This window comes from Vidua macroura, chromosome 5, assembly GCF_024509145.1.
Source record: "Vidua macroura isolate BioBank_ID:100142 chromosome 5, ASM2450914v1, whole genome shotgun sequence".
NCBI lineage: Eukaryota > Metazoa > Chordata > Aves > Passeriformes > Viduidae > Vidua > Vidua macroura.
In genome coordinates, this window is record NC_071575.1 from 24766703 (window position 1) to 24791644 (window position 24942).

At 36.5% G+C, this 24942-nt stretch overlaps 1 protein-coding gene across 3 annotated transcripts in view; it reads left to right on the top strand.

Moving 5' to 3' along the window:
- Positions 1 to 24942, top strand: part of GNPTAB (N-acetylglucosamine-1-phosphate transferase subunits alpha and beta) — a 37989-nt gene that overhangs the window by 10014 nt on the left and 3033 nt on the right. For 2 of the 3 annotated variants that reach the window (XM_053977252.1, XM_053977253.1), the window contains exons 4-19: positions 1597 to 1638; positions 2377 to 2582; positions 3275 to 3339; positions 3534 to 3668; positions 8703 to 8864; positions 10533 to 10712; positions 11678 to 11848; positions 13540 to 13663; positions 14387 to 14590; positions 15521 to 16629; positions 17604 to 17803; positions 18068 to 18287; positions 19311 to 19424; positions 20141 to 20226; positions 21073 to 21171; positions 23934 to 24101. In XM_053977252.1, coding sequence (XP_053833227.1) covers positions 1597 to 1638; positions 2377 to 2582; positions 3275 to 3339; positions 3534 to 3668; positions 8703 to 8864; positions 10533 to 10712; positions 11678 to 11848; positions 13540 to 13663; positions 14387 to 14590; positions 15521 to 16629; positions 17604 to 17803; positions 18068 to 18287; positions 19311 to 19424; positions 20141 to 20226; positions 21073 to 21171; positions 23934 to 24101 — 3285 coding nt within the window. Of the gene's footprint in view, positions 1 to 1596; positions 1639 to 2376; positions 2583 to 3274; positions 3340 to 3533; positions 3669 to 8702; positions 8865 to 10532; positions 10713 to 11677; positions 11849 to 13539; positions 13664 to 14386; positions 14591 to 15520; positions 16630 to 17603; positions 17804 to 18067; positions 18288 to 19310; positions 19425 to 20140; positions 20227 to 21072; positions 21172 to 21597; positions 21728 to 23933; positions 24102 to 24942 lie in introns of those variants that run through there. The other variant, XM_053977254.1, reaches the window with a different exon arrangement.

Here is a 24942-nt window from a genome sequence, read left to right on the forward strand (position 1 = left end):
CAGCAGCAGTCTAATGCTTTACTACTTTTCTTTGTTGTTATTTTTCCCATGTTACTCAATATGTAAATTAAAAGCACATTTTCATTTAATTATTCCCAAAACCTTGTTTCAGTTCTACTTTTAACTGTCAAGTGAAAATTGTTTAAGATAAGCATAATAATTAAGGCAGTCCTGTCATGAATTTGTGAAATGTCATGTGGAAAACTGTTTGTTGTGTGTGTCATTTTGTATTGATTTCTGTAACAATTTGTAAATAATAATAAAACTATGCCTCAAATATATAACCTCTCTTCATCTCTTTTATCTCTCCCTATCCCCCTGGTATTTCTTTTAATAATAGGCTTCATAAAATCTTAAGCGTGTTTCTTAAGTTCTTATTTTTAGACTAGTTAGATTCATAGTCTCACAAATACTGAATCTGAGAAAGGGGAAAATAATTTATGCATGGTATAACGGTATGAGTTGGCCTTTATCTGTGGAAGCAAAGATATGTATTGCTGCATTTGTTGTTGTAGATTGTGCTATAGAGTTCTGCAAAATTATTGGTCTAAGCATTCAAACACAGGCTGCTGCAGATACCTTAGATTATGTCTTGTAACTATTAATTTAGTTTTTGATAAGCAGCTCTGCTCACATCATCTGTTTTGGCCAGTAAATATGCTGAATGGAAGGACAAGTCTGTATTTTAAGGGAATAATAAATTCAGAATAATGAGAAGTCCACAAGTTAGTGGATTGATCTGATTTTTGGCATGCTATGTCTTGGAGTTTAGGTTCAACTGAAAGTATGATCTCAAGGGAAATTCTTGATCTTTTCTTTGTTACATAAACACAAAGAAATATTTGAACTTGAAATTCATTGACCTTAAACATACACAGTCTCTGCTCTGAAAAGCTTTCAAATTTATGCTAATATTTTCCTACCAGCTCATATAGCTGATTTTAGTGGGTTTATCTTTGTCATCACTCATGCTATGATTCCTGTTTCAGGAAGGGAAAAACATATTTTTTTTTCTTGCACTGCAAATCAGTAGCACTGATTTGGAAAGTTGAGATTAAGCTTATGAATAAGACTGGTGTCTATACCATGTTTACTGTCTACAGGGACACCTGGTTCCCTCCTATGTAGACAATTTTTTTTCATGGCCTTTGAAATCAATGAGCGCTGCTATAAAAAGAGCTGTTTCATAGACCTTATCAGAATATTTATGTTAGGCAAAACAATCAAGTCAACCTAGTTTCAGGTCACTTCATCCTGGTTTCTTACCAGTGTTTTTCACTTTTGTTAAGTAGCCTAGTAATACTAATAAGTAAGCTAATAACCGCATAAATTCCTGCTAGTAGAAAGAGTCCTGCTGCCACAATTCTCGGCACAGCCATGAATGTTTGAGCTCCACACTGCACGTGAGCAGTGAAGGACATGTGTCAGTCTGTAACTTGCCTTGGTAAGGCCAATGGCAAGGCCTTGGCAGCTTTTTTTCTGGGTTATTGGTGCTTTGCCAATGTGTCCCTGACTCAATTAACAATATGCAATTAGACTTAATTCCTTACTGTCAATTCAGTGTTATTTAATATCCTTGTTTTAACTTCGTAATAGGGAAATCCTTGGAAAAAATGCAACAGAACCAACAAAGAAGAGGTGAGTTTTTGGGATTATTGGGCGTAAATTGGAATAAATTATATTCTACTCTTTACTAGCTGAAAGCAGATGTTGACTTGGGGGGGTGGTTTGATTTTCTATAGCCTATGCAGGCATTACTATGTCACTTGAAGAGTTGACAGCATGATAATATATTTGCTGAATAAAAGTAATGTTATTGTGACATATATGAATGAGCTTCTGATAACAGTTTCTGGAGTTTGGAATGCATATCCCTGTCACTGTTTAGGGTTAGCTCCTGTTCTCAGTATCAAAAAAAATTCATGCTTTTGAATCACAAAACTCCATGCATTAAAAATTCAATGTTGCTTTCACCTGGCATTTGTCACGTGGCACTGCAAGTAATTGTCTGTAGAGGGTCCAGGCCTCTTGCGGCTCTGCTGCCAGCAAGCAACAGGACCTGGTCTGTCCCAGTCATTTGGCTTGTCCTTTTGTTATTTAGAGATTTTTTTTGTAAGGTCTCTTCTGTGGACAGACTTGGAAATCTTGGAAACTTGGAAATTTTTGAAAAAACAATTATGGGAATGAACTAAACACTACCAGTCATATATTTGCCTTCTGCAGGAAAACAAGCATGCTTGTCAATAATTTCCCCTTGCCACAGCAAATGTTACAATTAATCAGAATTCAGAAAAACTTTTTCCATTGCATCCAAGATTGATTTTTCTTTTCAGTTTTCTTAGTGGTGTTAAATACGCCTTTGGTATTTTGCTGTAGTGAGAAGCAGCTGGAGTGTTTGCTGACACACTGCATCAAAGTGCCCATGCTTGTCCTGGATCCTGCTCTGCCTGCCAACGTCACACTGAAAGACCTGCCTTCCATCCATCCTGCTTTACAAGCTGCTACCAATATGTTCTTTGTAGCAAAACCAAAAAATCCTTCCACCAATGTGACTGTAATTGTTTTTGATAGCCATAAGGATGGTAAGAAGCTCTTTGTCAGATTCCATCCAGTTTTCTAGAGCAAGTTTTTTAAGCTGCTGTGAATTAGTTTTGGGGTTGTTTTTTCTTTTCTCCAGTACTACTTTGATGCTGGTTTTCTGTTTGACTTTAGCAAGTCATTCAGTCTCTCTCTTGCCCTTAAACTGTTTCTCTGAATGATGACATTAATGATACTGTTTGCTTACCTCCCAGACAACTGATTACAGATGATTAGAGTTCTGTGCTTTAAAAAGCTATTGCAAAACAGGTTTGATATCTGAATATCTGTCTTGCTCTGATAATCTCAAGAGCCTGGGGTTTAGACTGAGGAAGATTAGTTTTAGAAATCCTCTTTTAATTGCTGTGAAGTCTAGTTTGAATAATGTGTAGTAAGTTCTGCCCTTGTTCAAAGGATTGGCAACTGTAAAACAAAGTTATTCATGTGTTTAACATCTTAGGTTGTAGAGCAGGTATGAGTTTCATATTTTGTTTAATATATAGTGCTTGACCCCTCATCCAACCACTGTTCTTTATTTTACCACCAAGATTTATTTACCACTTGTAAAGACAGTTTTTCACACTATAAATAGTCAAATATCTTTAATTTGCAAAAGTATTTCTTGGTTACTTCAATACAGAAAAGAAGTGACTTTATACTGGAAGAAGTTTTTGATTTGCAATTTTATGTATTCTAGTTGAAGCTGCCCATTCTGGAATGTTAAAAGACAACAGCAAACAGATAGTATGGAGGGGTTACTTGGTATGTACTTTGACAATATGTGGATTAGCTTTTGTATGTGTTAAGCATTCTGTACATTTTTAGAATGTTTCTGTACTATTCTCTTTTCATAACTCACATGCAGTAAAAAGTGAAAGCTTTCAGAGCAACCCTTATTGTTATGTGAATTATTCTACCTTTAAAATGGTCTTTATAACTTGTTTTCTTGTTTTTAGACTACAGACAAAGAAGTTCCAGGTCTGGTATTAATGCAAGACTTGGCCTTTCTTAGTGGATTTCCAGCTACATTCAAAGAAACAAACCAGCTACGAACAAAACTGCCGGAGAGCCTGGCCTCTAAAGTAAAACTGGTAAGGCTCTGTAGGAAAGAGTGCCTTAGCTGTACTGGTCTTTTGGAATGGCTCAGGTATGGAATCTCATCCACCTAGGAGACTTAGGATATTTCTTGAGAGTCATCTGGGGGTTTTTGTGTGATTCTTCCCTGAGTAGTGAAGAGTAGCAATTAGTGACTCAAAGAGTTGCCTGCAAAAGACCAATTGTCCATTCTGTGACTGCAAGTTCTTAGGCATTACATTTGCTAGCCTGCAGCTGATTAAAAGGCAGCCTGATCAGTTTCTCTCAGCCATTTGCTGGGGGCTGTTTTCTTGCTGTAGAATTCTAGATCACTAGCTTGTTAAATGTGAAAGAATTTTGTTTATGTAGCTTCTTAGTTTTTTTCTTCCCTCTTAGTTCTCTTAACAGTAACAGCACTGAACCCTGCGTTTCTCTCTGCCACATGCTCTGTAGGGTCTTAAGCAAGTTGCACTTTGATTGACCTAGTTGCAAGGCAACAGAAAACAACTTGTGTGACTGCCATTTAGTGCCTTCTGTTCTCCCCTGCTATTTGGGCGTCTGTTAAAGTTACAGTCAGGTTTAATGGATAGGTAGAACTTTAAGAAATGTGGTAAAACCACTGGCTTTTGTACTGGAGAGAGATGTGATTCGGGGTGAAAAGGATTGAGGCCAAGGAGTTTGTGGAAGTGGAGGAGTTAGCAGGGTTAATGGGATGGCAATCCATAGGTAATTTGTTTCCATTAGTCTGATATACATCTGTAATATGGGCTAATTCACTTTGTGGCTTGTTCTTGGTGCTCAAATGAACATAAGGTCCTTTTCCCTTTTCTTTTGTTTTTTTCTTTTGGTAGGCTGGGCTAACAACTCATGCACTCTGTTGCAGATGTTATCTTGTGTAATTCCTTTCATAGGCTGGTCACACTCCAACATAATGCAATCTGAAATTCTTGTTTCTTGTCTCAACTTGTGTTAGCTCACTTTGAGCCTTGCTAATGGCAGAAACCTTGCAAAGTAAATGCATTTGTACATCTCTTTCTACCCTAAAACAGATTAATAGAGAGAGTTTTTAAGCACTTATTTAAGCTTAAATAGGTATTTTCTTTTGACTTTACATCTCTAGTGTCACAGCAGTTAAATAACAGTGGATATTCATATGGTTCATTGCTGTCCAGATGAAGGTGTCTTAGATATGTTTCGCTTCTTCTTGTGTGTCTTTATGGAAGTGACATCCTGTGCCTCTTATCTTTCTATATGATTTTTCCATACCCTGTCTTAGTTGTGTTTTTGAATTTGTCATCGGTCATGTGTCATCTATTTGTGCTGGTTCCCTTTTCCTTGATGTGTTATCTGTGTGTAAACATTGCCACTGTGATTGTTCCTAAGAGTTCTTCTTCTGCAATTTGGTTAGGCAGATATAACCACTGTTTATATATACAGATACAAATTGTGTTTATCTGTATAAACACAATTTTTTCTCAGGTATCCACAATATTCTGTGGTTTTCTTTCCAGTCATCTTTGCTGTCTGTGTTTCTTTTCCTGGTGAATGCTTTAGAGCAATTAAATCAGGATTATTATACCCTCTGTGGTCATAGCAGTGAATTCTTTCCCAACCAGTCCTCTGTTCTTGATAGCAGCAATTCATGTATGTTATGAAGAAACTTATGTATGTGAAGGTAAGAAATGTTTTATTCTCATGCATAAAGATTTTTACATCAAGTGTGGATGTGGTTATTTCCATAGAAGCCTTTTGTGGGTTCTGAGCTGAGAGTCAGTTCTTCTTTCAGTGGGTATGGTAGGTAGGCAGTAATGGTAAACACAGCCAAGTGTGGTTTTCTTCTTACCAAAGGGAGATGCTGGGTTATTGCTACAGTTAAGTGGAAAAAAGATTGATTATTTACAGTCTCCACTGACATTTTGTAGCAATTCCTCTCTTGTTATCATTTCTGGAATCTCTGAAGTGATGCTTGGTGGAGAGGAAGAAAGTTGCACCTGAGCTTGAACTCTCGTAAGTCTAAAACTTATGTCTCATAGATGACTCCTGATCTGTATACTTTAAGTGGCTGTTTCTTACTTCAACACCACAAGTAAAGAAATAATAATAAAAGCTTTGAGCAATGCTGCTATTAGAAGGGAAGAAAGGTGAGAAAGAGAGGAGTGTAGTTATTGGTGCGTTTGTGTTGTGTGTTGGTAATGCTGTTTCGGTTGGATTGCTTTAGTTTGGTTGAAATTACTTCTAAATCCAAGGCGGACCAAAACTACTTCATCTAGACCAGATAGTTCTTCTCAAAATCTAAATATCTGAGCAAAGCAGCTCAGCTCGATTAGAGGTGATTTAAATGTGAAGATTCATGATATAATGGACCTGTTTTCAAGGTGAATTATGTTAAGAGTGTACAGATTTTTTTTTTTTTTTGGTACTTACAGCCTGCACTGTAATGTAAAGGTATGGAAGTTTATTTCAAGGTGAAAGTTGAGCAGCAGTGTGTCTGCTGGTCACATTTGTTGTTGTAGGTTGTGTGTTATGACAGATAAAATTGATATTTGACAGCGTTTATTGTTTTTATTAGAAAGCCACTAGATGGAGGTGTTACTCTGGTTGTGTAGCTGATGGCTGCTGTTTCTTTAAGACCTTACCTTTAAGACCTAAAGCTGTTTCTTTAAGACCTATATGTGAAGAACAACCAAATATTTCATTTCACTTCCCGCCTGCTTGCCACCTTAACTACATTTCTAAAGGAGACTATTGTTTAGCCTAAAGAGATGCTTGTAACTTAAAAACTACATTTGTTTAAGAACTTGATTTATTTGCTTTTGGGTTTTTTGAGGCTGTTGTGCTAACAGTTTTTCACTGAAATTGTACAGAGCAGTGTACAAAATTTTTGGAGAGAGTTGATTTTTCCTTCGAGATTTAATATCCTGATTGCTTCAAGGACAACTAAGCGCTTGTAGATCTCCCAGTTTGCAAAATATCTTATCCTTTAATCATGCACACACACATCCATAATATAGACAAGTTATGTTAGAAACTTAGGGATGTCTTAATGACCTTGTCTTACTAATGGAAGTAAATTCACATGGGAAACTGCAGGCACAGTGACGTTGGATGTTTTCTGTCCTCACTTGAGGATGAGGGGTTTGGGATTGTTACTGCTGCTCATCATGTTTCTGGAGCAAACAGGTGGCTCCAAGAGATGGTATTATGATCACACAGATATAGCAAGTAAGCTAGTTAGTTATTTCACCAGATAACTTCACTGTAGTCTAACTTTATTGATAGACTGCTTAGGAAGAGACTCATTTCTTCAAAAGGTATTACTGGGAAAAAACCCACTTTGATGTAATAAAAATGATCTATTCATTGCAGGGGTTAGCTAAACTCTGATGCTGAGAAATGGAACATGTTTTTACACTGCTTCCTGTATATGCTTGGAATATTTATTACAAATTAAAAACTACAGCATATATGCTGTGTTAGTGGGGGGTAAGTGTTTGTAATAAATCTAAGTAGGAGTTTGTAGTACAAGTACTTTGCTGAGTTTGGGAGCAAGTTAAAGAGAAACTAAATGTTCTTACATGCTTTCAAAGCTCTGAGATGGTAATATTTTTTGTTTGTTCTATGTATGATTTATGAGAGAGATTCTAAGGGACTGTGTGACACTGTTGTATTGCTAAATAAAGCACATACCCAGTGCTGGCAGCTTTGCAATCTGCAGCATTTCAATGCTGATATTTTTGGAGGTTACTGCCTGCAGTCCGTAACTATACCTCAGCCATTCAGCTACTGAAGCCATCCTTTCCACCCATAAGTTCAGATGATTCCCTGAAAGGTCTGAGATTTATCAGATTTTTCTAATGACAGGCCTCATAAGTCAGATTGAAAGATCTCAAATAGCATATGAGTCAAAGCATCAACAGCTTTAAAATGTCACAAGTGGAACAGCTGGTCTTGCTAAGGGAAGGGCTGCTAACTCTGGGACAAGTGTTGTTTTAAAATGAGCAGAAAGGGTCAGATTCAATTAAAAAAAATAAAATCACTTAGAGTTGTTACAAAGGGAACTGTGATTTTTTGCTGTGATTGTTTAAATTTGATAGTTTATGAATTGCATTTACACTGAAAATTTGGTAGACGTGGTTGTCTTACATTGCCTGAAGGAACAAACATTAAGCATAGCATGAAATAAATATTAATGATTAACTGTGTTTATTCTTAATTAGGCTATTGAATGCATGCACTTGGAAAATCAAAGTGCAGTCCTTTTAGCCTGATTGGGTCTGCTCATCTTGCTTCATATGGTAAACACAACATTTATTGAGTTATGCCATATTCCTAGGGAGCTGCTTTGATGCCTTGTGATCTGTAAACTATACTTGCTGTTAGGGTGTGTAGTGCAAGCCCCTGATCCTGTGCATTACGAGATCTGATATACAGACTTACTGGTGGCAAGAGATAAAAACAGCAAACAGATCAAACAGTCCACAATTAAGAAATGACCTTAGCAGCATATTGGCAACCAGCACTAAGGACTTGGAGACCCACATGGATTAGCTCTGGATCCCTTTGTATCTCAGATTTCGGAGCTGTAGGTTGAACTAACTGTAAACCATTCTGAATGTTTCACACTTCTGACAGTGACGATACATCAGTGCCCTAATTTTCTGGGAAGATCATTCCTTGTTTAAGATGGAAAAAAAAAAAAGGACAATTCTTTCAGTCACATAATAAAACATGAATTTTGTTATTGGAGTGACAGAGAATGGATGGGGACTTACTATTCATTTACTCATTACAAAATATTTAAAACTTGAAAACGTTTACTGTTGCTGGATCATTGTGTAAAGAGACATTTACTTTACAAAGTCAAAATTAAGCATAATGTTTTGTATCTTTAAATGTTTTTTAGTTCCCATTTTACTACTTACTTTTGTGTTTTTACGAAATTGTAGCTCTTTAAAAACAATGCTTACCAGTCATTCTTCGAAGTAACTCTAGTAAAAATAATACAAAAAGATGGAAGAGTGCTGCTGGAGTTGCTTTCTCTGCTTTTATAGTTGCAGCTCTATTCAGAAGCCAGTGTGGCTCTCTTGCAACTGAATAACCCCAAGGGTTTCCAAGAACTGAGCAAGCAAGTGAAGAAGAACATGACTATAGATGGGAAAGAATTGATGCTTAATCCTGCCTATTTATTGTGGGACCTCAGCTCTGTCAGTCAGGTGGGTAAATTCTCTTACAGCAGGTAAATGCTACAACTTTCAAAACTGCAAGTAGAGGCTAACTAGTCAATGACAAGGAACATGGGATTTTTTTCCCAAAGCTTGGAAGTATTAAGAATGAAATATTTATTCGCTTGTAAGAAGACATCACAAGAACACTGTCCAGTTCTCAAATCAGTGGGAAGGAAGGATTAAACAGTGTGATACTTAATTTAATTTTTCCTGTTCTCTACTAAGTAAAAAATGTTGCCCTCTGCACACATATTCTGATAAAGCTGTGTGTAGTAAAGTCCTGAAAGGCTTAACTGATCCTGACTGGCAGATAAGCAGGCTTCTTGTGTGGGGAGATAGAGGGTTTTTTTAACAAGCATGATCATCTCATTCCCAATACATTTCTTAAACATTTTTTACTTTGGAGCATCATTAATGTTGAGCAAGTGCTAATGGCTTCTCTTTCAAAAATTTTGAAGTCCTGAAATACAGATGTCAGTAAGGAAAGGATGTTTACTTTAAATGCTTTTGATACAATGAAGGATGTTTAAGAGCAGGAAATTAAATAACATGGTGTCTGTTTCAAGATAAGATATTCTGTAATCTTTGGGTTTTTCCTCCTGCTAGAATCTAATTTTTAACAGTAAATGTCAAGTGGCATGGTTGGTGTGTCCACTCCTGAAAGGCTTGCAGTCTGTCTTTGTATCCTGTGACGGGACTTTTGGGGAATTTTTCCAGGTTAATACCAGCCCTGAGCTCAAACTTTATATTTCCCCATGTTGAAATTACAGTTTATTTTGTGAATGGGTACCTAGCCAATGGCTACTGGTGCTGCTAAAATGTTTTCAGTTGTTACTCTTTTCCAAATGTGAAAGCTGTGTTACTGTACATATTAGAAAACTTATATACAGCGTGTAGAATCTGCAGTGAAAATGGTCGTTATTAAACATTCAACCATTTTCTTGAGTTTTCTGTTTCATCTGGACTTTAGAAAAGTCCAGATGAAACAGCCTTTTACACAGCCTTACTTGTTGGCTTTAGGAGAGGTCATTAAGCTCCTATAAATGCGAAAAGAAACATGTTCCAGTGTCCTAAACCTAATTCTGTTACTTGACTGATAAGTTTCTTACTGAAACGCTTTCTATTTAATAAAAATATATGTAAACATTTAACTATTTGGCTAAATTATTTAGGCTAAATTCTGTTCATTTTCTCCTGCTTAAATTATTTAAAATAATAGAGCAGGGGGTAATTGAAGAGTACCTACGTCATGACACTTCCAGTATATGTATATTAGGTGACATTTATATACGGATCATGATGCAATGTACTTGAAACTGGATTTCAGAAAGGTAGTGTTACTGGTTTGAAATGCAGGAGGGGGTATTTTTTCTGCTTTATTCTCCAAGAATTTCTTTCAGCCTGGTCAGTAGACATCCTAATGATACCAGGTGGTCAACCAATGATGTCAGAACACTGTATTGTTTGCCTTGATAATATGGATATGAATGTGGTTCTTTATAAGAATAATGGTTATTATCAACGTACTTTTTTTTTCTGAATTTCTAAGTCCTGAAGTGTTTATGCACCCATATGCCAAAGCACACTGTCCTTACCTAGCTGGATCAGAACTTTAGTGTTCTATTTAAAATCTGAGAAGATTTTTTCTTTCTGTAGTCCAAGCAGGATGAAGATGTTTCCGCCAGCCGCTTCGAGGACAATGAAGAGCTGCGGTACTCCTTGCGATCAATAGAAAAACACGCCCCTTGGGTACGGCACATTTTCATCGTCACCAATGGGCAGATTCCTTCCTGGCTTAACCTGGATAATCCTCGAATAACTATAGTGACACATCAGGTAAAATTCAACAAAACTACCACTGTGAAAGGGCCAGCAAAGATATCCTCTTTGATTTGAAATGCAGTTACCCTCTTGCAGCAATAGCCTGCATTTATTTCGAAGAAGTGACAGCCTCTTTCCTCTCTCATCCAGGGTTTTATCTTGTATGTCTTTATATTTGGGCTAAACAGATAGCTGAATATATATCAAGCCTGTATTTAGTAAACTCTTCCAAATATTAAGGCTTCAGCTAAAGTACACCCATGTCTAATTTCCTTGTAGAGTCTATTTATAAAAACCAGGGGAGAAGAAAATGTAATCTGAATCGCTAAACAGTCTCTCAGAACCAGTATTAACCTAATAAGCTTGTGTTGAGACAGGATGGATTACAATTACTGGAACCAGGAAGATGGCTACAAAAAAAGTAGCTATGCATTCTCAAAATGTTATTTAAAAAGAGAAGAGGAATCCTTCAAGCTTTCTGAATAAGTGAAACCAAATTCTCTAGTACCATATTACAAATTGAGGAGTAATTTTGGTATCTGGACATGCCTTAGGAATTCTGCACAACCAAAGTGCTTACTCAACTTCTGCTGTCTGCTGGTGAAGTTACTTGAAAAAGATGGAACAATCCTGACTATTTGAATGCTGTAATAGGTTGAGTTTGCTAGAAATTTTGTGCAGCCTGAAATTAATGAGAATTATAAATGTGTACTCTGAGCCTGGTCCAGTACTCTCTGAAAGAGGAGTGTGTGAAAGATTGTGACTTTGTGAGCAATCAGGTGCAGTTTCTTAGTTGAGCAGAAGAACTGAAAATGGTTTTATGTGGGGAAAAAGAGATACTCAAGTCTTTTTTTTTCTTTAATATATTTTTTCTTTTGTATCTATCCTCATTCTTGATATATTTTTTTAGTAGATAAGTGTTAAGTATTTGTGTGCCTGACTGAAACAGTTTTTGGTTGTTGGGGATTTTCTTGTTTTAGGAAATATTTCAGAATGTGAGTCACTTGCCTACCTTCAGTTCACCAGCTATTGAAAGTCATATTCATCGTATCAGTGGACTTTCTCAGAAGTTTATTTATCTCAATGATGATGTTATGTTTGGGAAGGATGTTTGGCCTGACGATTTTTACAGTCACTCTAAAGGTCAAAAGGTAAGCCATTATGAAAAGGTATTTTAGCAGAAGTGGAACTTTTTTACTCTAATGATAAAAGTCAAAGGAATGCTACTTGGAAAGGGAGAGCACTAACTCCCCCTTTTATCTATAAAGGTTCATTGTTCTTAACTAGAGAACTGTTGGCTAAGGTTCAGGGTGTGGAAGACTTCTCTGTATTTGTATGTCTGCTATGTTTGTAGCGTTACTCTTTTTCTTGTTCACTTCTACTTTTGGGTGGTTGTAATGGTTCCTCTGTCAGGATTCACTTTAGTTTCAGTATTATTCTCTAATTCTCCTACTTCCTATTGAAGCACTGGTAAGACTGATGTGGTGTTTGGCAGTTGCCAGTCTTCCTTCCTTGCAATTTTTTTTTTGTTTTGTGGGAAAGACTCAAAACAAACAAGAACTGACTTTTCTGTGGAAATACTGAGGCTAGATGACATTTGAAGTGGTCCTAAAATTGAAGTTAACCATTAATTGCCTCTGTTCAGACACCCATAATATCTTTACCCTATTTGTATATAATCATATATATATATATATATATATAATTGTTTGCTAAAATAATAGATATTGTTCCACGTTTATGAGTGTAAAGTAATTTAGTCATTCAACAAACCCATTATCAACAACTGGAGTTTAAGGAATGAAAGCAGGCTGAGGAAACATTAGCAATAGTTATGCATAAACACTCTGCCTGCCAGCAGGGTGTTCATCCATTTGCTTGATCTACAGGAGTGACATGGAGGAAAAAAAAAATGAAGATTTATATGTTATTATTTCTATTAAAGCAGTGGGTACACAAGGCACCAGAGACCAATGAATTAAACATTTTATGCAGGCAGATGTGCACACTTGCATACAAATACAGAAGGGTTGAGCAAAATTAGTTTAAGCTACATTAAAATAACTGTTTCAGTACCTGGAGATGTTAAGGAGGCTTTTAGTTGTATTAAATCTCTAAGGATGGAGGCATATAACTGCAAAACCATATTGTTTCAGCATTAGTATTGTTCTTTAGTTATTTATCCCAGCTATGATGATGAAGTCAGCTTAGGTGCACTATTGTTTGTGATAACCTGATCAGCAAGCGTTACTGTAGGAAATATGCTACTAAAATCTTGAAACAATAAAGTCTAAAGGAAAATGTGTGGGGTTTTTAATGCCTTGTCATTTGAAAGAACACACACATGCACACTTTTTTTTTTATCCTGCCAATTCTTAGGATTATTTAAGTCATAGAGGATGAGATGCTTCAAGGGATTATGTTCAACATGTGCTGCATATCTCATGACTGGTTAGTAATGAAGAAGCATTTTGAGTCAGAAGAATGAGTGAACTGCAGAGCTATTTCAGAGTTTAAGTTCACCCTTCCTATCTGACAAAAGAGAAGATACTAGTTTTCATTGGAATATAGTTTGCAGTAGTAGATTTGGGAAGTCCTGCTTTCCATTTCTGGCTGTTGCGGCTTTGCTGTATGGCCTTGGGAATTCTTCAGTTCTTCCTTCCCTTTGAAAGGATAACATTTACTTCACAGACAATGGGGTTTAAATTCTATTTGTAAAATTCTGTGAAATCTTAAGGCACTGTACACAGGGAGACATTATTGTAAGTCTCCATATTCAAAGAAACAAGCTCAGTTGACTTCTATTTGCCAGTCCTTGTCTCAGACTTTAATGTTGTTCCAGGTATACTTGACTTGGCCTGTGCCAAACTGTGCCGAGGGATGTCCTGGCTCATGGATTAAAGATGGCTACTGTGATAAAGCCTGTAATAACTCAGCATGTGATTGGGATGGAGGTGATTGCATTGGTAAGACAGCAATGCTGAATTTAGGAAAAGTGAGCTGTTTGTTTTTCCTTACAGGAATAATTCTGTAATTTTTCTTTTTCATATAACTACAGTATTTGCCTCCTTTAGTAATAAAAAAAGTTGACTTACGGATTAAAAACCTTATTTCTTGCAAACTACAATTTTTAATGGAAAATGACAGGAAATAATAGGGCATAGGATAATGTTTCTTTAGGTATCAAATTTGATTAGCTGAATGGAGGGGTTTTGAAATGTAAATTATTATATATTAATATATAGTGTTATATATTTGGATTCATAATCCGTATAATGGATTATGAAGCTGCACTATTAGTTCCTAGATCAAATTTTCAATACTGCAGTGTAATAAGATGAAGTGGTACTTCTGGATTGAGGAAGTGATACCTCTCTAGGAGACTGCAAAGTCAAGGCTGCAAGCACAAGGAGTAGTAAATCAGTTTTCTGCCTGCCTTTTTGAAGTTAAGACAAAATATGTTGGCGCTTTGGATAACCTTTTCACTTGATTCCTAAGCTTCTACACTGAGTGAAAAATCTACAGTATGCACAAACTCTCAGAAGTCTAGTTAGGATTTGCCCTTTTTTAATTTCATTGATGATTGTTTAGACTTCAGTCTAGCTTTAACATGGTGGCCTTAATGTGCCTTTCTTCAGTTATTTGAAATTCTTACTTCTGCTGGGTTTGTTTTTCTCTCTTTTCTCTAGGTAACAGTGGGGGCAATCGCTACGTTGCTGGTGGAGGTGCAGTTGGAGGTATCGGGAATGGCCCACCATGGCAGTTTGGAGCAGGAATAAGTGGTGTTTCATACTGTAACCAAGGCTGTGCTAATTCCTGGCTAGCAGACAAATTCTGTGACCAGGCCTGCAATGTCCTCTCATGTGGATTTGATGCTGGTGACTGTGGCCAGGGTATGTAAAAAGCATTGCTGATGGATTTCCTGTGGGGATTCTCTTGAATTGCCTGACCTTTCCTAGTTTGTCATTACTCTCCGACTGGGCTACGGTGTCCTGTACAAGTATCTTTACCTGACTAAGGACAGTTGAATTGATGATGCCTATAGCAGTTAAGAAGTTTCAAGAACCTCTCTGATGCTGACGGTGTGAGTTCAAGTCTGGCTCTGGGCTCTTGCCAAAGGCTGCTTTCAGTCACAAGTGAACTTGTCTGAAGTTCATTTGCATATGAAAGATTAGCAAGAAGTGAACAACGTGATTTAAAGTGCTGTCTGGTATATGCAGGAGAAGATTTTTCTTGTTTGGAAGAGCAGAGGCTCCCCTGCATTTCAGCTGGGACAAATGTATTTCTCATGATTCTATTGCTAGCAGTGAGGTTTTGTTCATCTGGGAGGTGACAATTAATCTGTGTTCTGCTGTGGGAGGGAGAAGTTCCTTTCAGCCTATCTGAAATTGAAAATTTCAAATCAAGATGCAGCGCTGTAGCCGTGAACTCTAGCTGTTGTAACATTACTCTCCTAAAATGTGGCAAAAATGTAATATGGGCAAGCTACTTATGACTGATAGTTAATTTTAAGTGACAGGATAATAAGACGCTTTAGGCTTTTCAGGTAGAGATTGAAAGAGTGATGAATTATACTGGTTTTTAGAATTAGCATGGGAGTGTCTGGTAGCTTTGTATATCTGACTATGTTCTAGTCATCCATTACTGAAGATAAGTGAGCAAGAAGCTGGAAACTAGAGTAAGTGTTCTTTCACAAAGCTGTTTCCCTGTTAATATAGTGTCTGTAGCTGGGCATATTGCTATTAAAAAAAGAGTGAAAGATAAATTATGCTGAAAATTGACAGAAATTTGTTTTGTTTCTTGTTTGGGATTTTTTTTCCCAGATCACTTTGAAGAGATGTACAAGGTGACGCTTCAGCTTAATCAGACCTACTATGTTATTCCCAAAGGTGAATGTCTGCCCTACTTCAGCTTCAGTGAAATAGCCAAGAAAGGAATTGAGGGTTCATACAATGATAATCCAATTATCCGACATGCTTCAGTTGCTAACAAATGGAAAACTATCCACCTAATCATGCACAGTGGCATGAACACAACTGTGATCTATTTTAACCTTACATTCCTAAATAAAAATGATGAAGAGTTTAAAATGCAAATAGCTGTTGAAGTTGATACTAGGGAGGAACCAAAACAGAACACAACTTCCATGCAAAAATCTGACTCTGATTTTAAAAGTGTAACTTCAGTACCAGAAGCTGAAATGATATTTGAGGATATTCCAGAAGAAAAACGCTTTCCAAGAGTTAGGAGACGTAGAAATGGCACAAAAGAGAGTGTACCTGAAGAGTTGATAATCCCATCAGTAAATGTGTCTCTTCTTCCTGAAGATGTCCAACTAGCACTGCAGAAACTGGACTTAAAACTACTAAATGGTGATATAACTCAGAAAGGATATAACCTATCAAAGGCTGCTCTCCTGAGGCCTTTCCACTTTTTAAGCACAGCGAAGAGTATTGTAGGCCTGGGAAAAAAGGGTATGCATAATCATTCAGAAGATCAGAAGAACCAGAGCAACTGGGAGAAGCCTTATAAAGATGTAAATGATGGCAAAATAAAAAGAGTAAAAGCAAAGGAAGAAGTTACTTCGAGGCTTATGGGAGCAAAAGGGACTGTTGTGACAATGAGCAGAAATAAAGATATTTATAAAGTACAGCCGAAAGCCACACTTCCCTCCCAGAGCATGGGGAAAAAGAATGAAACTCGAGAAAAAGTATTGAATGCACTCATATTAAGGGAAACACAGAAATCAAAACATATTGGGAATATTGATACTGGAGAAGGCAAACAGGGGATGGAAGGAGTAAAAGAGCATGAGCAGGTGGATGCAAATATGAAGGAGGGGCTAGTGGGAAGAAAATTACAGTCTTATGCTGGAAGTTACCAAGGCTTTTTGCCATGGGAGAAAAAGAAATATTTCCAAGACCTTCTTGACGTGAGTATCTTAATGTCATTCCTTACTGGAATAGTTGCATCTTTCTGCATTATTGGAATATTGTTAATGTGATTTATTCATTTGAAATGTGATTTGCCTTTGAGGCAAATGCTGGGATTTTTTTTGAAAGATACTTTTACGCATAAAATGTGACTTGTTTATTATCTGAACCTCTCTTAGCTAGGTGGTAAAAGCCAAATAATTATTTCTGTTCATTTCTACTACATTTTCTTGGTCAAATTAATTTTTTGTTCGTTGTATGTTGTCACAGGGCTATTGCTCAGACACATATAGCACTATGATAGAAAGCTTAAATTTTGTTTTGATTGCATTTACACATTTATGGATTTAGTTTATATTTAAAAATACAGAAAATAGGTATAATGATAAATAATTAAATTCTAGAAGTTAAATTTAAAGTCTGCAAAGAAACTCTTTATCTAGATTGTGTCAAGAAAATGTATAGGAAATTTCCTCTGCTTCCATCCAAAGAATTTTGGCAGTTTTGAAAAACTCTAGAAGAGAAGATACTGTGCTTCAGTTGGTAGCAGCTGCTTTGCCCTATTTCACATAGAAAAGTGCTGTGTTTTAAAAAAACTCTGTTCATCTGAGATTGAACTTTGCATGAAAAATCTTTATATCAAATTTATCAAATACAGATGAAAAATCTGCAAAAAAAGGCAGTATTACAAATAAATCTGATGCCAAATAGGGCTCTAAGTGTGTGTGAGGTGTCAGAGCACAAATGTTAAGGCAGCCTTTTATGGAGTAGTTTTCCTCAAAGTATGAACGCTTTAAGGAAAAGTTTCTTTTATTTATTTTTAAAGGAAGATTTAAGGAATATGAAGAAAAATATTAAAATATTCTCTTTCAGTTTTCAAATGAGTTGGCAGCTGGCTGAAATGTCATTTTTCCTAGTGTTTTCTGACTTTTTCAGTAATGTAACCTAGATTTATGCTTGTCTTGCTCTTTAGGAAAAAGAATCATTACTCAAACAAATGTCATACTTTACTGAAGGTAAACATTTTGGAAGGCAGCTGAAAGATACATTTGCTGATTCCCTTCGATACGTAAATAAGCTGTTAAACAGCAAGTTTGGATTTACATCTCGTAAAGTCCCTGCTCACATGCCTCACATGATTGACCGTACTGTTATGCAAGAGCTCCAGGATATGTGAGTGTGGTTTTGCTTGGAATAATGTAAAGCTGTTGTAAGTTCTACCTTTCTGTTGTTTTGCAGTAGCCATTTCTATTGTGTTAATGGCTACTCATTAAAATTATATTTTGGGAAAGGAAATAAGAAATTTATTACAACATTATAGTTGGGATACAATGAGATTTTTGAGGCATTTTCAAAATTCTGGGTAAGGATTTATTTTTAGGTAAAGGAAAGTTTTCTTCAAGAAATTAGTGTGCTAAATGAATTTTCATTATCTAGGTTTCCTGAGGAGTTTGACAAGACATCATTTCACAAAGTGCGTCACTCTGAAGATATGCAGTTCGCTTTTTCATATTTCTACTATCTTATGAGTGCAGTTCAGCCACTGAACATTTCTCAGATCTTTGATGAGGTTGATACAGACCAGTCAGGCATCTTGTCTGACCGAGAGATTCGCACTCTGGCCACAAGGATCCATGAACTACCGTTAAGTTTGCAGGTACTTTTTCCTTACTGATTAACTTTTAGAACAGCTTCAGTTTTAGAGTCCAAAATGGTTAAAATAGAACAAGTCAAATTTTTATCCTTCCTTGTAGCATCAGTAACATTTTACCTGGAAGATATAACATTGTGTTCTACTTACTGTTTGATTGTTTTTTCTGTGGAGTCTGTGATTAAACTGAGTTCTAGCAGCTTCAGAAAAATGGCTCACTGCTTTCTGAGTTCAAGAAAACAGTGTGAGTTTGTCTAAAAGAGAGTTCACTGCCAAGAGTTGGATCCTGCTGTGCTTACTATAGCTTCTGCACATAGCAAAAGATAGTTCTTGCCCTGAGGAACTTGTGGCCTAAAGAAAGAACTGAGAAAAAGGATAGCAAGGAAGTCATACTAGTAAATAGTGTGATAATATACAAAGACTCATGCTTCTGTTCTTCTAGGAACCTCATAAACAGAGACATGATTTTTGTAGGAGTTGCATTCTTAAACATACAGGTAGAGAACAAAGTCTGATGGTTTTTCTTTACAGAGAGGATATGACACAGACCAGTGAAACAGTTCCTTTGTGACACAGGCCACAAAATCATTGGCGTAGTTGGCCCTGCTTTAGTGTATTCCTGGCCTGTACCTTAATCAGAAAATCCTCCTGTCCTTGCAGTTAACTCTTCTGTTTGTTTGCTTGATTTAGAATTTAATATGCCAGTGTTGATTTGGGAACTCTGTACTGTCCTGACATTAGTAGAAAAGGTGTGCTTTTAATTTTAAATTAAAATGACTTTGTCATGCCTTATCTGGTCTCGATTAAACTCTGTACTGAGCGTTTGCTTTACTTTATAGGGAGTCCCACTGACTTAGCAGTTACTGAAATGGGGTCTGCTGAATATTAAGTCTACTTCTGTGTACTGTAGCATGGAAGTTTGTTATGTTGATAACATTAAATACATCTGTGCAGCCTGCATTTTTAGAACTATGTCAGTGAGAAAATCAGTAGGATTAAAAATTTTTTTTCCACCTTTCTTTCTGTTAGGATTTGACGGGTCTAGAACAAATGCTAATAAACTGCTCTAAGGCTCTCCCTGCCAACATCACTCAGATCCATGTTATTCCTCCAACTCAGGAAGCATATTATGATCCAAATCTGGTAAGAAGCATTGATCTTAAAGATGCTTATTTTCATTCCTGAGTATGTCTTTACTTTACTTTAAAAGCTGGTTTGATTTCTAGAAGGAAAGTATTTACAAAAATTACTACTTCGTATATACACAAAGTGACTGTTACAAAATGAAAATTTTATAGGCTGCTTCCTAACTTACTAACCCTTCATTTTCTTTAAAAGCAGAGAAAAGCTGAGATTTAGGCTGTTATTATAATTGCTTTAAAAAGTCATCCTTGTTCAGAAAATTTACTGTTGTGAACCAAAAGGCCAGTAAGCCCAATACCCCTCTAACTAGAACTTTCTGATAAGTCTTTAACTGAATTATAACCCATGTATTCAAGAAACATCCTAAAATCCAAAAATCTCTGCTGTACAGAGATTGCCTGGCCAGTTTTACTGGTGGCCTTTGTCAGAGGAATATCAGGCAGCTGTCAAGTTAGAATTTTTGAGTATTTTACTGAGAATGAAGTTGCAATGTTTTTGCTGAAAAATAAAATTGTAAAATAGGAAATGGTGATGTTATGTACCAATATTGTTTTGTTTTTTCCCTCCACAGTTGATATCAAAACTATTGCTTTTGATTCCAAGAGAGTAAAATATGCAGGCCGCTCTAGCTGTGATACAAGTTTTCTTACAAAATACACCTTTATAACACTCTGTAAATTTCAGTAATCTATAATCTAAACAGTGTTTTCTTCCAGCCTCCAGTAACCAAAAACCTAGTGACTAATTGCAAACCTGTGACTGACAGGATTCGTAAGGCTTACAAAGACAAAAACAAATACAGGTATGTTGTGGCAGTCCTGTGAAAAGAGATGCTTAGTGTTGTAAAGCCATAGAGGAAGGATACATACACACGTAAGCCAAGATTGCACGTGTGTGCTAACAAGTCTTAGCCTAGTGGAACTAAAGAAACATACTGTTGTTAACTTATGTATGTTTCATTGTGCAGAGTGATGTGGGTTTTTTCATAGTTTGCTTAGTGGACCAAATAATTCCATGTTACTTGTGTCATCTTGGGCCATTTCCTCATTTGTGTTGTACAATAGCAAGCCAGAGTATGTTTGGATGGCTAGAGAGTGAGTGCAGTTCAAGTGGCATACAAAGAAGGAAACAGCCTTCCTGTACCTAGAAGATGTACATGTACTTCATCCTTCATTCTACTAAAGCTTAAAAAAAAAACCACAAAAAGCATTTTAGTCTTAACTACCTTGTACCTTTCCTGTGAGATGCAGGAGTGACAGTGGTGTGAGCTTTGTAAGTGGAGGAGAGTCTCAGGTGAGACTTGAAGAAGCCTTCAGGGTGCTTTCTTATATAAAGATAAGTGAAGTGAAAAATATAGGTGTGGTATCTACCACTAGTAAGACTGTTTACCTGGAGTCAAATGTTCATATTTTATGTGCTTTCTCTTAGAATTCTATGATTGATCGGTGGCTACTAATAAATCCACAAAGAAGTGGTTCTGTACAAGAGCATTAGCTGAAAAATTTAAATGTCTTGATAGAAAGCAAATGGCAAATTTTAATGAAGGTTGGCCAGTCAGATTAGAAATGTTGCTCAATAATGTTAAATATAAGATTGAGCCAGACTTTAGGTTGTTTTATTAATGTATAAATATTATTTCAACAATAAGGTTTGAAATCATGGGAGAAGAGGAAATTGCCTTCAAAATGATTCGCACAAATGTTTCTCACGTAGTTGGTCAGCTGGATGACATACGAAAAAATCCCAGGTATCCTGTTTTGTGTTTTGTGTGAAGTTGTGAGATGGTTTTAATTTTCTAATTTGACTCTTTGAACTTCTTTTGTATTTAAAAGATAAATTATTATAATGTATTTCTAAACTGTGTGTTCCAGGGTAAGACAAATTTGAACCAAAAGTGTTTCTTTTTTTATGTTTGACTGAAGCTGACTCCTCTGTCTGTTATGCCAGGGGCTATCTCAATTATTTGTTACATTTTTATTTATCTAAAATAAACTTCAGCTATTTTTGAAGCTTTCATTTTTGCTGTTTTAGAGGGCATACAGTTTATATTGCAGGCAATTTTATTTTAAAGGAATAACTTTTTGACCTGCTGTATGCAGGTATTTTATACTAGGAGTTAGGTATGGATTATTTTGTCACTAAATCAGTTTTGCATATTCATTGTGCTTTCAAGCTCTTTTACTACATGGAAAGAATCTTGCTTCTGTCTTCAGAAAACCAGAGTTTTCTGCCACTTTAATGTGTTTGGCTGCAAGAAGAGGTCTGACAAGTGTCAAAAGGCAGAGCAAGGAGAAAAGTAGAACCAGGTACCTTGGGCCAGGGAAAGTGAAGCCTCCTCATTTGGTCACAGAAAGTTGTTGGGTGATCTCAGCTGCCTGTAAAGCTATAGCATGAGTTATATTTGTAGATAAAAAGTAAATTTCTACTTTCCTCTCAACACTTTTGCTGGGTTATTTATTCAGAAAGGGAAAAGGTAGTCTTGAGGCATTTTACAGCTGAAGGTGGTTTGTATCTATTGCTATTCTTTCAAAGAGTGCCTTCTGGCCACATAACTCCTGCATTCCAGTAGCCACAATGATCAATTTTAAAAGAAAAGTAGGCAGTCCTCTAGCTCATCCTGCTGCTTCCTTTTCCTTCTCTATTTCTTTGTCTGCTGGCTGTGAGGTTTTTTTTTTTTTAAGGTTGGGATGATTTTAAGTCATGTTAGGCTCAGAGAGGCCTGAGTAACCTAAGTTTCTCACCTTCAGTGTTCACAAAGTGAGAAGGAGTCGATTACCTGGGCTCTATTCCTGTGAAGTACAGTGCTGTACTGTAGTCATATCTTGTTAACAAAGGAGATCTGGCACAGTTATGTAGGCATGCCATTTCCTTCTCTTTGCATACAAACCAGTAATTATAACCAGTTTCCAAAAACAGGTTTTTAGTGCCTGTCTTGGAATGAACTAAAAGTCTCATTCACTTACTGATGTCCCAGGAGTGTTTGGTTTGCACCCTTAAGGCAAAGTGAGCATTAATTGTCTAGGCATTAATTCTGGAATATCCAAAGGAATGTCATGTTTGGTTCCTTTTGGATGAATTTAAACAGTCTTTCCATTAGATATGGGCTAATATCCTCATCAATCCTGTACTTTGCTGTGTGTAGCAACCTCTCAGTCTGTAAGCTGTATCTCTTTTCCATGAAGCTAAACAGGAATATACACTTTAGGAATACAGCTGCATTCCCAGGGCTAATGAGCTGCCAGTCCAAGGGATGAGGTCAGGGATAGTCCAGAGTTAACTCCCAAAATGCTTAGAGTGTAGCCATGATTGCCATAACCAGCTGCTTTGCACAGTATTACTTGATACAGGAGATACAGCCTGCTCGTTTTTGGAGAGGCATATTTTTCCTTCTCAAACGTAGCAATTTGAATGCCTGGTTATGCCCTGCACATAATTGTCTAGAGCAAGGTTACCAATTGTGCCAGATGCAGTACGTTGCCATTCAGTGCTAATTCCCTGTGTGGGCTGAAAGACAAGCTCCAGAGTTCTGCTTATTTCCAGATTCCTGTAGAAGTCTGAACTTTGCTCTTTCGGGGAGCACACCATACTATAGAGAATACAGCTGACCAGAACTGCTTATTTACAAAGGTTAGCAGTGACAAGGCATGTGTCATCAGATATGATTTCTGCCTCTGGGGAAAATGTAGGGTCTTGTATCTCACAATATAAATAAAGCACATAGCCTTGCCCAAACGTGGGAAGGGGAATTTTTGTTGTCAAGCACCAGGTCAGAGTGGCCAAGAGTACATAGCAGTGTGGCACACTAGCTGATGCTTTAGTGTCAGTTATTTGCAGTAACTTAGTTCCATGTTTTTTACGTGAGAAATAGCTCTCTGCAGGGGCCATTATTGGGAGTGTGCTAATTTGGTCACAGTGATTTCCATGTAAATTCTATCCAAATTGTTGTTTTTTTGTATTTTGGTTGGTTATACAGGTCCAGCTTTGAGTCTGTGATTTGACGGACCAATTTATATAATGTTCTCAGTAAACCAAAGCCTAGGGATCAAGCTGTGCCCTGTCTTATACAATCTCTCTAAAGAATTCAGCATACACATTAAAATATTAATAATTTTGTATGTTTCCCTCCTACAGTGGAACTCACTTTGTTATTTAAGAGACTTTACTCATGATAATTCATAGATATAAAAATCCTTACTCAGATTGTAATGCTCTGTTCAATGGGCTCTGGGATGGTGCACATTCTAGTGCCCGTTAGATGGCAGCATTATATAACTAGAAATGTGGCCTATCACTGGATTCTTCTGAGGTTTTGACTTGCTGTCAATCCTAGTGCTCTTACAATTAAAATAAATTTAATTTTAAATAATGTAACAATAAAAAATGTCTGTTTGGTTTAAAAATGATATGGTTTCAATTTTGTTTTAAAGGATTATGTTCGTGTTACTAGTTTGGCAATACCTTTCCCATATTATCAAGGAAATATTCCAACAATGTCATCTTGTTTCCTAGAAAATTTGTTTGCCTAAATGACAATATTGATCACAATCATAAGGATGCACAAACAGTGAAAGCAGTGCTTAGGGATTTTTATGAGTCGATGTTTCCCATCCCTTCCCAATTTGAACTGCCAAGAGAATATCGGAATCGTTTCCTTCACATGCATGAGCTCCAAGAATGGTATGTTCCACAAGTCCTTTTCAAGTTACTGTAGTGCAGTAATATATAATTACCTAAAATACTGCTAATAAGCTGATTTTCCCTCAGTATTGTCATGAAAGAGTTAACAGTGAAAATAGTGTGGTGATATTTTAATGGACTAGAATATGAGGTCTGCAGGATTTGGGTTTTTCCAGTGCTTAAATTGTCATCAATATTTTATCAATTGTTCCTAACCTACTGCAAACAAAAGTTGTTGGTTTGTTCCTTTGTTTGGTTTTTTTAAAAAATAAAACAGGAATTCTGGCTTTCTTTAAATGTAAAAAAACCCCAAAACCATTGTTATATTTCTAAGTGATTTTTTTCAATCCATCATATAGCAATAACCATCTGGATAAATTCAGAAAAGATACGTGTGTCTCATTTTTGTATAATATGTAAAATTTTGGTGTATGCTTATCTCTTGCCATATTATAAATAACTACTGAAGAAATTGAAGTAGTTGACTTGAAGACAAGCAAAATGTTGACAGATACAGTGACAAAAATGACACAAGACTAACATAAGTAAGCCTGTTGCTGATCAGCAAATCATGAGAAATAGCTGTTAATAAGAAAATAGAAAGTATTAAAGGAACTCTAGAAGGAATCAGAAGGATTGTAGGCGTGATTGTAATGCTACAAGCCCTGCTGTAGTAGTGGTGGAGGGACCAGGGGCCAAACCCATTTCAGCAGTTAGCTTTAGAAATTTGTGCTAGAGAAGTAGACACAGTATCAGCTCCCTTTTAGAGACCCTCTATCAAAAAGCTCAAAAAGACACTTTGTTTTGTCTTGTTTGTAGCCAAAGATGATTCTACCAGAGT